This window comes from Onychostruthus taczanowskii, unplaced genomic scaffold (assembly GCF_017590055.1).
Source record: "Onychostruthus taczanowskii isolate IOZ18803 unplaced genomic scaffold, ASM1759005v1 scaffold67, whole genome shotgun sequence".
NCBI lineage: Eukaryota > Metazoa > Chordata > Aves > Passeriformes > Passeridae > Onychostruthus > Onychostruthus taczanowskii.
The window spans coordinates 4,456,100-4,473,731 of record NW_024504455.1 but is presented as its reverse complement, the minus strand read 5'-3'; the positions used below and the strand labels follow the sequence as shown (position 1 = coordinate 4,473,731).

The following is a 17,632-nucleotide window of genomic DNA, read 5'->3' as shown; positions in this document are numbered from 1 at the left end:
TCCAAACAACTCAATGATGACAAAAGACACTTTTTTACCCTCCTGCTTTACCTCACTTTTAGACTTAGTTCTCTGGGTTTGCTTTTCTAGAGTACCAGTTCATTATTACTTATCTTACACATAGGCTTCTAGAAAAGACAAATGGGCTGTCAATTTTAGTTTCTAATATCAAGATAGAAAAATAAAATTTAAAAAATTTAAAACTTACATCAAAACCCAAGAGTTCTATATTGAACTAAAACAGGATATCATTTAGTGAAAAGATGCACCACTTTTTTAATCAACACAACAAAATTAATTATGTCAATAAAATAAAAAGTATGCAAACCTTGATAAATTAAGATTGCAGTGTTAACTAAATAACAATTAAATATAGAATTTCACAGTATTACAGTGGAACAACGGAGCAACACAGTCCAGTGATCAAGCCCTCAAAGTAAAATAACAGATTATTGCCACTCACTAAAGTAACCCTAGGAGAGTTTAAGACAATGACAACATCCTTCAGTTTCAATTACCTTACTTAATATAAATGAACTTTGAGTGTGCACTAGGTACTTTTTTCCTTTTGTTACAGGAGGGTCCATACTCTATCATTCTCTTTTTCAAAAGGACACAGTGAGCTTTAAAAAAAAAATACTAACAGTTAAGTCGTGCAACAGCTTAAAATGCAACCATCATTGTGAGAAAATCTGACTCAGGGAGAAGTTATGGTTTAAGTTTAGGAAATCATTAAAGAACTCTGCTGGGAATCTCTCATGTGCACAGGCAAATGAAAACCAAGAGATAACAGTGTAACTGCCCCCTGCAAAGCAAAAAAAAAAATAAAAAATAAAAAATTTAAAAAATAAAATTAAAAAAAAAAGATGACAGGAGGATAAATTATTTACTGCTCACCTTCTTGTGATCTTGTCACTGGCTAAGGACTCAAACCTTGAACTTACTGCCACACACAGGATTTTCATCCAGGCTTATGCTGGCTTCCCCAGTGACAGAGATCCCTAAATTCTTCCTCTGCTGGATGACCTGCCAAGGAACCAAATTCAATTTTGTCTGTGAATAACTGGATCTTTTTTTTTTCCTTCTCTGGTCTTTACTTCTTGAAAGGGCATGTGCCACTCACTGCAGCTCTCAATCCAGTTCAGCATTTCAGGATCATTTAGGATCATTTTTTAGGCCTAGATATAGTCATGCCAGGATGATCAGGGTGATTTTCAAGGCTGGCAGAAGGCTAAGATGTAGATGGGTATTTTCTAGAAAGTTTTTGTCATCTTCCAGTTAAATCAGGGGCACAAGTTCTGCTGTAACCAAAACCAGATTTACAATCAAACCAACCTTAGTTCCAGGTATGCATTTTGTTGAGATTTATCCTGTCCTTAGTACTTAGGCATGGGTTTCTGGTAGGATCTGTTGCTTATTTGGAGGGAATTTTAAAAGAATAAATATAAGCTCATACAAATTCTACTGGGTTTTACACTATATCAAAATAATTTAATTCTATACTATTTTTTTTATTTATTAATCTTGGGTTCAAATAGGGTCTAGATTTATATCCCTCTCAAAGCTTATAGTAATGGTTTTCAATAGTTACACAGGAAAAGGGCTGCATTCTGCATTTCTGCAGTGCCAAACATAGCAGTAGCCATTTCCTTTTTGTGATAACAGATAACAAGCCTTTCAAAGCCACAAAGTGACAAGAATTAATAAAGACCAGGCATTATCCACCCTCACGTTTCCATTAAAAGTTCTATAAGCATCACAAAAGCCTCATCAGAGCAGAACACAATAGTTCTCCCAACACAAAAGCCAATATACAGCAACCAAGAAGATGGAAGCCTGCAGGAAGTTTGTATTTCTCTTTGCCTTCAAGGCTACATTCAGATTTTTTCCATTATGCTCACCGATCTCGGATAGAAAGGTAAATGAATGCTAGTCCAATTTAAATCCTTCTTGCTGCAAGAGTGAATGCACCCCATGAGAAGTTTGATGCAGAAGTTAGGTCCTAATTAGCTGAGGCTGAAGCACCCAAGCACTCCAAATATCAGTTCAGCCTGATCTTAGGGTAATGAAATTTCAGAGTAGAGTCTTTACTGGCAAAGTGAAATTAAACACTGACTACTACAGACAGGTTAATGCAGAAATTAGGGGCATTTCCTTGAAGGATTACAGATTTGGCGGGGGAGTGGGATGAGATGGGACCCAGGGAGCAGGAAGAGGAATGGAAGAAGGGAAGAGAATGAGAAATCAATGCCTTAGGCCTGGATGCTTCCTGTCTCACTGAGCTGTATTTCTGCAGGAAGGGTATGTGCTTTCTCTGGTAATTGTATAAGCACCTTTTCATCATACTCCTTGAGGAAAATAGTGAATTAGACATCATGGTTATTATATCTACATTTCAAATGCCTAAAAGGAAAGGAACACAGCCTGCTGTCAAATTCAGAAATCTCTCTCCAAAGGGCAAGAAATGCACATGCAACAGAGAAGGTAAGTAACTTACACTTTTCTTTCATAGGTCAAGAGAAAAAAAAAAAAAAAACACAAAACACCCAAAAAAACAACATTTTATAAGGGTACATACTGTACTAAAAAGAAAAAATCCATGAGCTGTGATGGGAAAAGCCAGACTTGTAAATTTATGGCATTATTTTTTATGTCTCAGCGTCCTGCATGTCCAAAGAGTACCAAATGATACAGCAAATGAAAGGCAAAACTGAAGAAATACACATGCAGAAAATGTCAAGTGGGATGAGCTGGAATCAAAAGTCTTCTCAAGGTACCAGGGCCTGAGGAAAGAGGAGAATTCCAAAGGCATTTCCATTCAAGCAGCATTAATCTCACCAACATCAGCTCCAGTTAGCCAAGCAGTGCTGCACACAGCCTGATTGCTGTGCATGCATGTGAATATGTCCATGTGTGTACTGCCATTTACTACAACCAAAAAAAGTCCACTTATCTTCCATAAATCCTCCTTTTTAAGACCTTTGAATTTTTGCTGCAACAGGAATTTCCAGGTTTTTAACACTGATTTCAGTCTGACACGCGGCAAAGGAGGAACTCATAGTTAACTCAGTAGTAAATTCTGCACCTAAAAGCCCAAATTCATGATCAATACAGAACATTCTAGAGAAGAAAGCATTGTTCAGAGTTCATATTCCCAGTAAAAAGGGCACTAGGGAAGACAATTCAATATTTAAAGCACAAAGAGCAAAGCCTGGGGCAAGAGGACTGCCACTGCAGTTCCTTGCTGACAGATCCAGGGGACAGAAAAATTCTCTTTGCTCCAAACACAGGGACAGCAAATTATTTTTTCCTCTCTCCTACTTTTTAGGAAGTTATTAAGCCCAAAATGCTTGAAGGAGGGGTATTCTGCCCTTCCTCTAGGATCCTAGGATTGCAACATTTGCTTCCCCTCCTTTTATTCCTCTCTTTACCACGTCAGAGGCATGTGGTGACCAGAAGAGAGAGAATTAATTACCACTTGGCTTCGTACAGGATGACTGATGAGTATTCATTTGGTAGCTCAAATGGACTTTGCCTCATGATCACGGAGGACTTCAGCGAACCAAATATTTCTGTTACCAAATCACACTGTGCTTTACACAGCACTTGCCAAACCAAAGTGGAAAAACCACCGCTGGCAAAAGAAGGGGCAGAGGGAAAGGGCTGAAGTGACTTTGAAAGGCTTAAATACAGCAACAAATAAAGGATGCTTCCAAATGTTTGACCATGAATGTTCATTAACTGCTTTGTTATGAACCCAAGGAAAGGATGGCACTGCAAGGAGAGAAGTGAGCCCGTGGTCAGCAAGTCTAGAGTAAGCAATAGGTGAACAAGCACTGTTTAGAAACACTCATCACATCAATTTTTAAGGGAGGTACGTGCTCCCAGGCAAGAAAGTGAGTCACCATAACAAAGAAGGAACATTTTTACACCAAAATAGCCACACAAACCTTTTGTCAGCAGAACAATGCTGGCAGTCTTACAGATCCTTTGAGCACAACTTTATTTTCAGGACCAAACATATGAAGATTATTCATTCAATTTTAGGGCTAGACACCTTTTAAAATGGTGTTAATAACAAAAGGCACCTTTTAGTCAACTGAACTTTGTAAATTTATGCTCATATTAAAGATATACTTCACCTGTGAATTTACTAAAGTCAGAGATCCCAGCATGTAGCAAAATTAAGAACAAAGGTGCTTCCCTCCATTCAACAACACACTGAGGAAACAATGTGAACACTTAGAACTACTAGAAAATGCTTATTTCTGACCATTTTTGCTAACACAGTTGAGTTTCACAGAAATTTTTCTAACCAAACATCAGGAAAGATTTGGCAAAAAAAAAAAAATTACAGGAAATATTTTGTAAATGTTATCCCACAGGATAACACCATGACACCAGAAACAAAGGTTCATGTATTACTACAACCAGGCTACAGTTGGAAAGAGACATAACTTGGAGAAAACAGACCCCCTAAGTCTAGTTCCTGTGCTAACAGAACCACACCACCTAAGTCGCTGTTGCCAACTCCTGCAATACAGGAATATTGTAAATTAAGAGGGGGTTTTTCATATTTTACCACTTTTCACAGTGCTAAAAAGATAGCTTCTCTCTTTTTTTTATGTTCCTCATTTTTGTAACTGTATGAATACGCTTGAGAACATTCTTGCAAAAGGCTCAAGAGCCAGAAAAGAAAACCTTATACAAGCTACATTTATTCTGATAAATTCTGAAATAATTTTCATTCTACTAGTGGAAGGATAGGAAAATTTTTGAATTTCTGAGCTTCACTAATATTTTACATTCATGTAGCACCTTCTTCTTGGAAAAATCCTGTCAGGACCCAAAATTACCTCACTTGACTATGGCAGTGGCACTACAATTAAAAAATAAACCTTGGATCAGCTGCTGTTTCCCTGTATGCCGACCTAGATCCTTGCAGAGTTCCCATCTTGGCCGATGAGGCGCTCTGATGTCCTTCATCATGCAGCCTCATCATCTGACTTGTGTCAAAGGTTGCAAGCAAAGGTCAGGGCAGGTTTCTCTTGTCTGGTTCTTGCAACACCAGGGCTCACTCGCTTCACTTGGTCTGAAATTGTACCAAAAGGAGCAACTCCAAGCCACAACAGCTTGCAAATCCACTCAGGGTAAGTGGATTACAGTAAGGCTTTTACAACACCAGTGACTGTCACATTGCAGCACATTTGGGTTATGATCACTTCTGTTGCCTTCCCTTGGAATTAAACAGTGGGAGCAGACAGCTGGGGAAAACACAAGTATTACTTCTAATAATCCAATTCCACAGCAAGTCAACAAGAGAAATAAGCAGTTTTAAAGCTTTTTAAATTGAATTAGATTTTTTAACAAGAAGTTCACACGGTCAGTTTAGTAATTACCTTGGTATCTCAAATTTAGAGTCTTCCACCTCTATTAGAAACACCTTCAGGTCAGTCCATGCCCATAAGTATATCCTGCACATGCTCATGGATCATGGGTAAGATATGCCCTTGTGACAGGCTGACCACAACCAACATCCAAACACCCACCCTGACTCCCTCTCACTCCTTTCTTGCTGAATGGGGACAAAATAAAAGGCTAGACTTATGCATGGAGATAAGGATAGCTTGATAGGGAAAGCAAAGGAAAGCTGCACATGCAAGTAAAGAAGAATGGGAATTGATTCCCTGTTTCCCATCAGCAGGCAGATCTCTAGCTACCTTCATGGAAAGCTACACCTCAACATGCACAACAGCTGCTTGGGAAGACCACCTCAACCACAAACAGCTGCCCTTCCTCCTCCTTTTACCAAGCTTTTAATGCTGAGCACGACATCAAAGGGTGTGGAATATGAAATATCACTCTGGACAGCTCAGGCCAGCTGCCACACTCTGTCCCCTCCCTGTAGCCTGGGAAGAAAAGCCATGAAAGGAAGCAAACACTGTTCCTCAGCAGCCAAAAAAGTGGTGTAGCATCAACGCTCTCTTAGCCACAGATGCAAAGCACAGCACCACGAAGGTTGCCAGAAGGAAGAGTTAACTCCACCCCAGCCAGACACAGTGCAGCCCCAACCCCTCATTGCAACCATTCATATCATGTGTGATCTGAGATATCAAAGTATCCTCTGTGCCACTCATATATTGCTTCCTATCTATACACTACTCAAACCTTTTCATTCCAACTATTTATCTTTCCTGAAACTGCTTCTTACCAACACTTCCAACTTATACTCCATACCTAAACCATCTTTACATCCAGCAGTCAGGTCTACACATCCTCTATAACCACTATACCTTGTTCCTATATGCAGATATTATTTCCCCATTCCATACCCTCCCTCCCCCAGATTTCCATAAGAACAGTCAATTACTTTGGTCCTACCTGTCAAAGTGATCTCTCAGGACAGCACCACGTTGGATTGTTAAACAAGATCACTTGGGGTGGGTCAGCACTGCACTCACGTGGTTCCTGGTGGGGCTCATTCTCTGTTGGTACAGATGATTCCTGCTCTATTCTTTCCTATACCATACAAGTCAAATAATAGATTCTTTTCTACCAGGGATAAATCTCCTTGAGGTACATGGCAGATTTCCACTTTCTCCTGCACCAAGTGCACACGGGTCCCTGAGCAAAGACAATCCCACAAATGCACTTTCCTTTTCCCAAGGCAGAGCAGCCCACACTGCCTTTCCCAGTGCCCCTGCAGTGTGGCCAGTTTGCCATGCCTCACCATATTGCTGTCACAGACACCTCCCTCCCTCCACCTGCCCCAGGGAGATTTTACCTACACGGGTCACTTGATTGCAGTGCATGTTTCACATGTGTTATGGCCTCAACAGTCAGGGCCCACCCCTCAATCACAAACCCATTTTTTTTTCAATGCATCCATCCCAGTTATGATCCTTATATTGAATTCTTCAAGCTTTTTCATCCTATTTTCTTCCCACATCCATAGAAGAAGGGACTGAAAGTGGCTCAGTGGGCATCTGGTCAAGGTTAACCTGGCACAGCCTTTTTTTTTTTTTTTTCCATCCAACAATGGGCATACAGATTTTAACTAGTAACTTCCTAACCAAGCAAATGCTGCTGGCCCAGATCAATCCAGCAGCACCCAAACCTGCTCCCTTTAAGGCATTTCTCAGAGCAGAAAAATGCTCCAGCCCAGAGCAAAGGTCAGGCTTGCCTCAGATGACTCCTTGAGTGAGTTTTTGAGTATAATATCAGTAGGACAAAATACAAAGCTAATGAGAAATGCATGTGATTAGCACTTCTGCTCACAAGGACAAGACAGACTATCAAAGTATCATGCATTCAGTGAAACTTGGTTAAATAAATCATCTTTTAAATCAACCTTTGCCCAATCAAAGTCCAGTCTTACTTATACGGACAGCCACAGGAGGAGCAGCAAAAGAGAATTCCAGTGAAGGCTGCTCTACATAGACATACAGGTAAGAAATTCCTTTTTTCCTAATCCCTTTTCCCTTTGAAAACTTCTTTTTGCAAAACAAATTTTGCACGGATCAAAAGGTGTCATATGCAGTGCTTTGTAACCTTCTCTCCACTTCTAAATATGAAGAAATTATTTTTTCCACAGAAGCCTACTGTTTCTCCAGCTCTGTGTAGTACTGGTTTTGCATGTTAATTTCTGGAATTATCACAGATTCCCAGTGTTTGTCAAGAAAAGCTGCTTTGGATTGTACTTGCAATTGATACAGTCTGATGTGTTCTCAACCATGTTCAAATAACAGGAAAGTTCATCCCTTTATTAGTTAATGTCAGCGCAACACACAGAGACTCAAAAATGCTCAAGGCACCTGACCATGGACAACAAGTGAATCATGATCTGCAGGCTGCATATCCTTGCAAGCTGAAATTCCTGTGTTCTCCAGTTCCAGTGACACTGTGCCAAACTCACCCCACACATCCGTGCTGCTGTGTGTGCTGCCCAAGTAGCACCAACAGTGCAGCTTCAGCTCCCGTTGCAGAGTCTGCACCATGGGTAGCCACGGCAGTGGCTCTGCACTAAGCTGCTCTCTCAGAAGGATTTGACTGCCAGCAGATCTAAAGAACTGTAAAGAGACAGGAAAAAAAAATGTCTTTCCAGTAAAGTAATTACCAAAGTTGCTAATCACCTGGATTTTCCAACTGGAGGGATTTGTCTTCATTTGTTTCGTTCCACTGTCTTCATGGATCTCTGGCAGGACCATGTCTTGGGAAATGTTCCCCAGTCCCACCTGTTATTTACCTTCCATATGTGATATTCCTGCAGGACAAGCTTCACCCAAACCACAGTTTCTTTACATCCCAGAACAGTTTAGGTAGGAAGGGACTTTTAGAAGTTGCCTGGTGCAATGCCCCATAGAAACAGAGCCAGCTTAGATCAAGTTGCTCAGGGCCCAATCCAGGTATCTCCAAGGACAGAGATTTCACAGCCTCTCTAGGCACTTCTTGTTGTATCTGACTGTCCTCCAAGAGGAAAAGCTGTCCTAATGGATGTCTGGTTAGGATTTCCCTTGCTGTGCTGCAGCCTGTGTCTGCTCCCTCTCATCCTCCCACACTGTTAGTTTCCAAGAAGAGTCTGGTTGTGTTCTCCACACAATCCAGTTAGGCAGTGGGAAGATATCAATAAGATCTTCCCTTTACTTTCTCTTCCCAAGACTGAACAAACCGAGCTCTCTCAGCCTCCTTAAATAAGTGTTTCAGAACGAAAATTCCCTCTGAAAACTAGTTCAAATGTGGCAATTACTTGGGGAGATCAAGACTGGTGACAGTACCCACATGAGGTCCCCCAAGTGTCAAAGAGAGGGGAACAATCCCTTCACTCCACTTACAATCCCTTTGCCCAAAACTTCATTTCCTCTGTAAAACTGAATCCTGATATTATTACACCCTCTCCTCAATCCTTACTATGTTTTCACAGGCAGACTTTTCTTAGCTCTGCATTTTGCTTAACTTCATTTGAGATACAGAGACCAAAAAAAAAGCAAGGAGGGTCAGAGAAGAGGATTTGGTTTCTTCTCACTAGCCTTGTTCACTAAATTCGGCTTTGCACAGCTGGATTTCCTGGGGCCAAAAAACCCAAACAAACAAAACCAAAACAAAACAAACAAACTGTGGCAGTCATATTTTCTGGAAAAATCCCCTTGCCCAGCATTCTTCTCCTGGGAAGCTGAGAAGCCTCAGAGAAAAAGGAAAACAATAATTATCCCATTTGCTTCTCCTGTGTTTTGCTGCTTTGGAATGTGGTTGGAGATTGTCTATCCAACAGGTGATTGTTTCATTGGTTTCATGTGAATTGTTTTGACTTAATAACCAAGCAGGGTACAGATGTGTCAAGGTTCTGGAAAGAGTCAAGAGTTTTCATTGTATCTTTCTAGCCTTCTGTCTGTATCCTTTCTGTATTCTTTAGTATAGTTTAGTATAGCATTCTTTAATATAATATAGTATCATAAAATAATAAATTAGCCTTCTGAGAACATGGAGTCAGATTCATCATTCATTCCTTCACCTGAGAACCCTGCAAATACTAGAACAAACAAACAAAAAAACCTCTACACCAAAAAAAACCACTCCAAGAATTCTGAAGCAAACCCTCTCAACACATAATAGAGGGAATACACCCAAGGTAAGCTTCCTGTTCTTACTCTCAGGTATTTTTCCCACCTTGTCTGGCAGAGATGACTTCTGCTCTGCAGCCCCGAGAGTGCACAGTGACCAAGAAGCCCCAGAAGAAGTACGGCTTCTTCCTGCGGATCGAGCAGGACACCGCAGGGCACATCGTCCGGAACGTGGAGCGCGACAGCCCAGCCCAGAGGGCTGGCCTGCAGGATGGAGACAGGGTGCTCAGGGTCAACGGTGTCTTCGTGGACAAGGAGGAACATGCACAGGTACAAATCTGTTCACTCTGGGATCCACACCGTGACCCAGGCCCACAGCTGCTGTGTGAAGCTTTTTCTCCCAGTTTTTATGGCTAGGAACTCCAGGAGTGTTGCCACATTTCACAGAGAAAAGCAAGGCACAATGCTTCCCAAGAATATTTCTGGGTTTCACATTCTCTGAACAACCAAGAAAAAAACCACAATTTTTACCTCGTTTGCTGTGCCTGCGTTGTGCCAAAGTAGAATGCAACGTGGAGATTGTTTACCCAAAGTGAGGATGTTTTGTTCCCTTGGCCTCTCAGGGCCAGGAGAGTGTGTGTCGGACTGTCACGAGACCGTCACAAGAGAGAATCAGATGATGAGTGCAGTTCTGTGCAGCTGTGAGCAAGATTGAGTTTAGATGAAATGTATATAGTATAGTATAATAAAGTAATTCATTAGCCTTCTGATAAGACAGAGTCCTCCTCATCATTCTGTCACCTTGCAGTAATACAGGAGCAGAGTCAACTGCTCCGAGTATCCCCCTGCATCATTCATTACCCACCACGGGCATGGAATGTCTTTGGGATGCCTCCCTACTGCACGAGCAGGGGGTGAGACAACAAAGGCAGTGGACAATGCAGCTTTTCCTGGGGAAAGCTTTTCGCTCCATCACTCCAGTGCCCACTTCCATTTTTCCCCTTGCCCATTACAGGTGGTGGAGATGGTCAGAAACAGCGGGAATTCCGTTGTGCTCCTTGTTCTGGATGATGCATCCTATGAAAAGGCACAAAAGGAGGGAGTGAACTTGGAAGGGCTGGGTCAAAAGGCATCCACAGGACAACAGCAGGAGCTGCAGTGCCCACCATCCACGGCCACTGCAGCTCCACAGCCCTGGCTCTGCTACCTGGTGAAGGAGGAGACAGGCTACGGCTTCTCCCTGAAAAGCACAGAAGGTGAGAGCCTGCAGAGAAGAAACTGGAGATATATATATATATATCTACATCCATATATATATAAAATATGTATAAATATTTTATATATATTATATATGTATATGTATATATTTGGCTGCAGGGACAGAGGCAACCACAGTTAACACGTGGGGGCTAGTGGGGAGGCACAAACTGCTCTTGCTAACAGAAAAAAAGTGAGAAGTAGCAGGATGAGTTCTGATCCATCTCCAGAACATTTCTGTACAGCATATGCAGCGCAAGGTTTTCTGAGGACCATGCTTCTCATGGAATGGAAAACAGATGAAAAAAGAGAGGGAAAAATAATAAGCTATTTTCTGCTTGTTATTTAAGCCCACTTAACAAAACCAAATTTACAGTCCCTGTTCACACACTAGATACACACCCAATGTGCTATGTTAAGTCCTGTTACATTCCTCAAAATCACCTCAGGAATCAGCACATGAGGTTCCAGACAGCTGTAATAAACGCTTTCCCTGATTTTTAAATTAATTCATTTAGAAAGAAAAGAATTTTGAACCTTTTCCATATATGCCTTTTTTTCCAAGGCCAGTCAACGGAAGAGGGAGGTCTTCTGGAAAGCACCACCTCTAAAGAGCCCTCTAAAGGGTATTTTGGAATGCAATATAATTGAAGGATCAAACATAGAAGGCTTCCAAACACAGGAAATTATGAAATGTATAAAATAGGAAAAGCAGCTTCTCTCTTCAAAATGATGTGGGGAGAGGAGGGTGGCGGGGAATAGGAATCAAATCCCTTTCAGCTATGTTAATCAGCCACTTTGCACTCCTGGTAGAGAAATAAACACCATTTTGAGCTGCAGATAGTGAACAAATATCTCCCTCCACCACTGAAGGGATTTTTCCAGGCCAGAGTAAGAGACAGAGGAGCGTCTGTGTCCAAGGTTTGTGGTGCTCCTGTAGTCTGCAGGCAAGCAGAGGCCAAGAATCTCTGAGGACATCAGTGCTGAGTTTCCTTAACCACTGTATTCAGGCCTATTGCAGTGACTTACCCTGTGTAATGAGTTATCATTTATTTTAGGTCAGAAGGGGCTGTTCATAGTGGAGCTTTCATCACAAGGAGCAGCTGCAAAGGCTGGTGTCCAAAATAACGATCGCCTGATTGAAATCAATGGCAAAAATGTGGAAAATGACACCCATGAGGAAGCGGTGGAAAAGGTATTGATTTATCTTCTGTTCTGGCCTACTTTCACAGCAACCTATCAGGGTTACTGACGAGGCCAGGCTGGCTGATTCAAGCATTTCACAGTAAATCCTGGGAGCTGCTGTTCATGTACCACCAACACATCAGCGTAGCCCTCTGCGCTGGCTCTCTTATCCAGCAGCCTCTTGAACTGCCTCTCAGTGAACACTGCCACCAAGACAGGCCACAGGATTTTAAATAACACAAGTATAGTGCTGCCAGGAACCCCATGAAATAAATCCATTTCCTAGAAGTCCTGGAAATGCTGCTAATGGCAGGAGAGCAAGTCATAAAATGTGGTTTCCAGGGCAGGAAGAAGGAAGCCTCTGATGATACAGTCAGCATGGAGCAGGGAAGATTTCATGATTTTAGACAGTAGTCCCCTTTCTCCTGTGAAGAAGTCCGAAACCCATGAAATTTACTGTGCAAGTAATTTCACTAATTGGCTGCAAAGAACAATGCTAATGAGGCTTCCAGCTTTCCGCTGTTGGCACTGCTAAAACGCAGCTGGAGCTGAAGAGATTTCAGAGAGCCACGAGACTCCAGCATTCCAGCAGCATTCAGTGCACACGGCTAACTGTGGAATCGTGCAACACCTGGGTTTCTTTGAGCTACTGCAACACCAGCAGCAGAGTGACACTGGTTAAGATGAGTAAAAAGAGCACCCATTTGAGCAGAAAGGACTAAGAGAAAGACAGACTTGGAGAGGTTGGACAGAAGGAAAAACCTCACCTCAGAATCAGTAGTACAGGGAGACAGAAGAGGACCAAGAGTGACAGAAACTTGACACGTGTCACTGTAATCTAAAATAGTGGTATAGATGGCATGATAGGTCTATATGAGAGAGTTCCACACCTAGAATAGCCAAACAATATCTACTCAGGCTCCCTGGATTCTACAGCACTGTATGCCTCCCCCATGGCCCTCCACAGGTAATTCCCTACAGGTCAAGAACACAGTATGAAATATGGGAAATTTCCTCATCCATTACATGCCCTTGATTTTGTCATGGTCCAGATTTCTGACTGGAAGCAGGGAAAAGAAAAATCAATTTATAGTAGCGTGGCCTGGACTAACAGCACCCAGACTCTGCTATGTATCAGTGCACCAGTTACCAAATATCCCCAATTCCCACGTGCTGTTGAAGGGGTGACATCTGAGACTGTACATGTGCTGTCACAGGTAAAGAAGTCTGAAAATCATGTTATGTTTCTACTTTCAAATGAAGAAACAGACCGCTATTTCACAAGCCAGAGGATGGCACTGAGCAAAGAGAGCGCCAGCCTAAGGTTGCTTCCCCTCAAACCACGACTTATTGAGATCCAGAAAGGAAAAAGCGGTTATGGATTTTATCTACGGATGGAACAAAATACTGGTGGTAAGATCCAAGTTAACACACAGGCCGTGACATTTGCTGTACCATTTCTTCCTATATGATGCTTGCAGCCCTCATTCTCTTTGGCTTCTTGCTGGCCATCTAGAAATCCTCAGGGAAAACAGCTTCAACCTGAAGAGCAATTTTGACCATTTATGTTTGCCACGCCTTTTAATGTCCTTAAAACTCACCAAGCTCTGCCTTCACAGCAATCTTTCTCCCCTTCTTATCTCAGATCACGTAATCAAAGATGTTAATTCTGGAAGCCCAGCAGCCATGGCAGGTCTAAAGGACAATGACATCTTAGTGGCTGTCAACGGCGAGCGAGTGGATGGGCTGGATCACGAAAGCGTAGTAGGAAAAATCAAGCAGTCTGAGGAAAGAACCTCCCTGTTGGTGGTGGATAAGGAAACTGACAGCATGTACAAACTGGTAAGAAAATGCAAACTGCTGCTAGGAATTGATAATTTATCACAATGAAACAGCCAATCTGCTCTGACACTTCTTCAACTCGCAGGAAATGCCAAGAGACACCTGTGTTCCAGCAACTCCACTTACACTGGTACAGGAAGTCACTTAACACCCAAATTTTTGGCCTCTTCCTGATTTTTATAGACACTATTGGAACAATTCTAAATTCAAACATCACAAAAAAGGTTAAGTTTTGCTGTTAAGACAAATTCAGAGCTACATGACTGCAACTATTTATAAATAACAAATTTCCCTTCTCACATAGATCAACACTGTATTAGAACAGGGAAGAATTCTTCACTGGAGCTAAAGTCCTAGTCATTAAAAAAGTTTCAAACAAAATATGTTGAGCATGAGAGCCTGAAACAGATTTCACAACAGAAATTATTTTAATGTAATTTTGTCACTTTTTTTCAGGCTCAAATTTCCCCTTTCTCCTACTACTACAAAGCATGGGATTCAACCCCAGCTAAAACAGAGGAAAGAGTGGAGTTGCACACTGAGCAGAAAGTGAACCACAAGCCAAGGATCTGCAAGATGGTGAAAGGACCTAATGGATTTGGCTTCAGTTTAAACATGATCAAGAGCAAACCTGGATTGTTCATCACTGAGGTACTAATGAAGAACGAGGAGCAAGGAGATCAAGTAGTCTGTTGGGCAGCTTCCTCCCCTCCATCCTGCAAACAAATGCACAAAAGTCTCTTTTCCAATGTTCTCAGATCAGAGCTAGAATTGTTTAAGTCAGACTAACGCTGTTGGCCCAAAATAAAAAATGAGCACCAGAAAACATGAGGGAAGGAGAATTCAGCTTTTGCATAATTTTGGCTGTTATTCATGAGTCCAGAATACTAAAATTAGTATTTTAGACAGAATTGGTTTTTACTGTAGAACAGCTTAATTATAGAAGAGATGCCTTAGCCCTAATTCTAATTCACCTTCTCTGAATCCCACAGCTGGTAAAAGCCAAACTGCGTCTGTTCCAAATTACATCTGTAACTTCAGCTTTCTTGAGATGAGGGGCTCCACTCATTACTAAAGGATCTGTGAATTGTACTAAACTTTGAAGTTATTGGACAGAGACCTCCAAATAGTTAGAAAAGTTTTTCTACCCGTCTTCATGGTTCTTCCATGCCACATTCCTATAATGTAAACCGATCAAGATCAACATTTTAAAATCTCAAACTGATGGGCTCTGTGTTTATTATGTCTGGGCCCATTGCCCATCCCAATTCCTTCCTGCCCCACAAATCTCCACTTCCCCATGCTGATTTCACCATCCTCTAGGGAAATCAGTAAAACAGCTAACCCTCAGCTGTTCATGCATCTTTCCAAGCTTTCTGCCAAGACCCTGCTTTCAACTCCCCTCTGCAGGTACAAAGCCAGGGAGCAGCTGGCAGAGCAGGTGTGGAAAACAACGACTTCTTGGTGGAAGTGAACGGAGTGAACGTGACCAACGAATCCTATGACAAGGTGGTGGCAAGGATCCAAAGCACTGGGGACAGACTGATACTGCTGGTGTGCAGCAAAGATGCTTACAGGTACTTCCAAGGCCAAAACATTCCCATCACAGCCTCCATGGCAGAATCAGACACTCCTGAGGCTCCAGCTCACACAGAAAACCATCCAGCAGAGGCAGAGAGGAACTCACCTGAGCCAAGGGAAAGGGTGAGTAATCCTGCATTAGGCAGATGCTGAGGGATCGCACAGAGGATAGGAAAAACACTTTTTTTTTCAGGTAGTAAATTTTCCAGATTGTTAACTTGAGCTGGGATTTTTTGCAAGTTACTAAAAGGAAAGCTGTTAATTATCACAACAACTCTTCTTTTCCCCACACGTAACACAGGTGAGTATCTTTAATGCAATATTAAATCACATAAAGAACACACATACAAGAGATTTTATGGAACAAGATAACCCAAATACAGTAATCCCAATGATGGGAAACAGGCAATACAATTGTGGAAGTGGAGGGAAAAGTGCTTACATAGAAACAGTGCTTAAACAGAAAACATAAACAACATTTGTGAAAACCACATGAAATATTTCCAAATCATCATTTGGAGAAGGAACAGCAAGTGATAGGTTATGACATTTTCTAGGCAATGTGCTGATTTGAAATTATTTTACTCACTTCATGCCACTAGGAAGAATCTGAAGCATGCCTAAAGTCAGAAAAGCAAGAAGGTATTACTTTTTGAAACACTTTGAACCCTCTGTGGTCAGCCTTAAATATTAAAATGCTTATTTTCTCATCATGCAAGAGACAGACAAGGTAAGACCAATAGTGTTGCCCATTTATTTTTCATTAGCCTTTTCTGCAAGTTTTTTCAAGAATATCTTAGTACCCAAGCTGCATTTTGCAGAAGTTAGCACTACTTTTGTGTTCAAACTGTGCAGATATGGGAATTCAACAATAGAAACACTCTATTGAACAAAATTCTCTGAAAATGTACTTTAACAAAAAAACCCTTCAACAACAAAAATGGTATTTGTTGGCTCATTCTGCCATCTAAACAAGTGTGTGATTAGTACAGATGAAAACAGGAGTCTGCAACAGTGCAGACTATCAAACATGTTTACAAACTGAAAGTAATCACAACATCTTTGTTACTCCTCTGCAGGCAGACTCATCCTCCTCCTCCCAATCAGCAGCCTCCACAAGAGCTGACAGTGACAACAGTGATGACACAAAGTTGTGACGAGACAAAACTATGCCAAGAACAACAAAAAAGAAACCTGCCAAATCTTTTCTTCAGTTCTTCTTTGCTATTCCACCTCTCAGAACTTGGCTGTTCCAAGGAGTACCAGAACCATAAAGGACTGCAAACTCTTGCTGCAATAAACACTTCAGTGTAACTTGCATCCATTTAATACTGCAATTGTGCTCCACTGGCACAATTTCTGCCTTGTGAAGTGGGCACTCAGTCACTCACTTCTGAAAAGGCTTAAAGAACTGCAACTTTAGAATTAAGTGTCCTGCAGCAGAAGCTGGAAATGTTTTATAGATTCATAAGCATCTTAGGCTGTTATGGATAAGCTCTTAATAAAGAGCAATTGATTTCTGCCCATCCCCCAGGAAGGGCAGCTCTCCAAGTCCATCACTTCAGTCTCTGTGGCATCTTTGCTTACAGCAGTACAGCTGCTCTGAAATGGCAGAAGCCCAGGTACTCTGTGCATTATCTTTTTTCCTGCTAACATTGCAGAAACTTCTTTCAAACATTAAGCTAACTTTGGAATTCACAACTCAAGATGTTTAATCACTATTTTGTTTGCTCTGCATAAAGCTGTGGATTTGAACAGTGTATGTAATTCAGTCTAATCCCAAATCACCACCATGTTGTCTTGAATGTGACATAAATGGTTCTGTAATACTGCTGCTGCACTTGCTTCCTTGCTGTAAACCAAAGACAATACAGAAATAAATTGTTTAGAGTGGTTATTTCCCCCACTCCAAGTCTTACTCTTACTACCTATAATTTATGTTCCAGAACAATTATAAAACAAAGCCTCAGAAAGTGGCCATGAGAACCTAAAAGTTTAAGTCACAAGAATAAAATTCCTAACATACAATGTAAACAAGGCATGGCAGTGGTCTTCAACTTAACACTGAACTCTACCAAAGAGGAACCCAAAACCTCAGTTCCACTTATGCAGAGAGAAAAGAAAGTTGACACTCAGTAAGAGAAAGCAAATCTCCAGTTCCTAAGGACAGTAGATACTAGTGATACACACTACATACAGAAATGGAGTTC

The 17,632-nt window shown here is 41.5% G+C and overlaps 1 protein-coding gene across 1 annotated transcript; it reads left to right on the top strand.

Annotated features, from left to right (window-relative positions):
* Positions 1 to 9,677: 9,677 nt before the first annotated feature.
* PDZK1 (PDZ domain containing 1) lies at positions 9,678 to 17,586 on the top strand. The gene is made up of 8 exons (XM_041420968.1): positions 9,678 to 9,887; positions 10,573 to 10,813; positions 11,873 to 12,009; positions 13,217 to 13,412; positions 13,645 to 13,841; positions 14,298 to 14,492; positions 15,252 to 15,545; positions 16,502 to 17,586. Exons 1-8 carry the CDS (start codon positions 9,678 to 9,680, stop codon positions 16,577 to 16,579), a joined length of 1,548 nt encoding a protein of 515 aa, XP_041276902.1. The 3' UTR covers positions 16,580 to 17,586.
* Positions 17,587 to 17,632: the final 46 nt, after the last annotated feature.

Coding starts and splice junctions, on each gene's coding strand:
- PDZK1 (XM_041420968.1), top strand. CDS start 9,678: ATGACTTCTGCTCTGCAGCCCCGAGAGTGCACAGTGACCAAGAAGCCC. Junction 13,413..13,644: donor GATGGAACAAAATACTGGTG/GTAAGATCCAAG, acceptor TTCTTATCTCAG/ATCACGTAATCAAAGATGTT. Junction 14,493..15,251: donor CTGGATTGTTCATCACTGAG/GTACTAATGAAG, acceptor TCCCCTCTGCAG/GTACAAAGCCAGGGAGCAGC.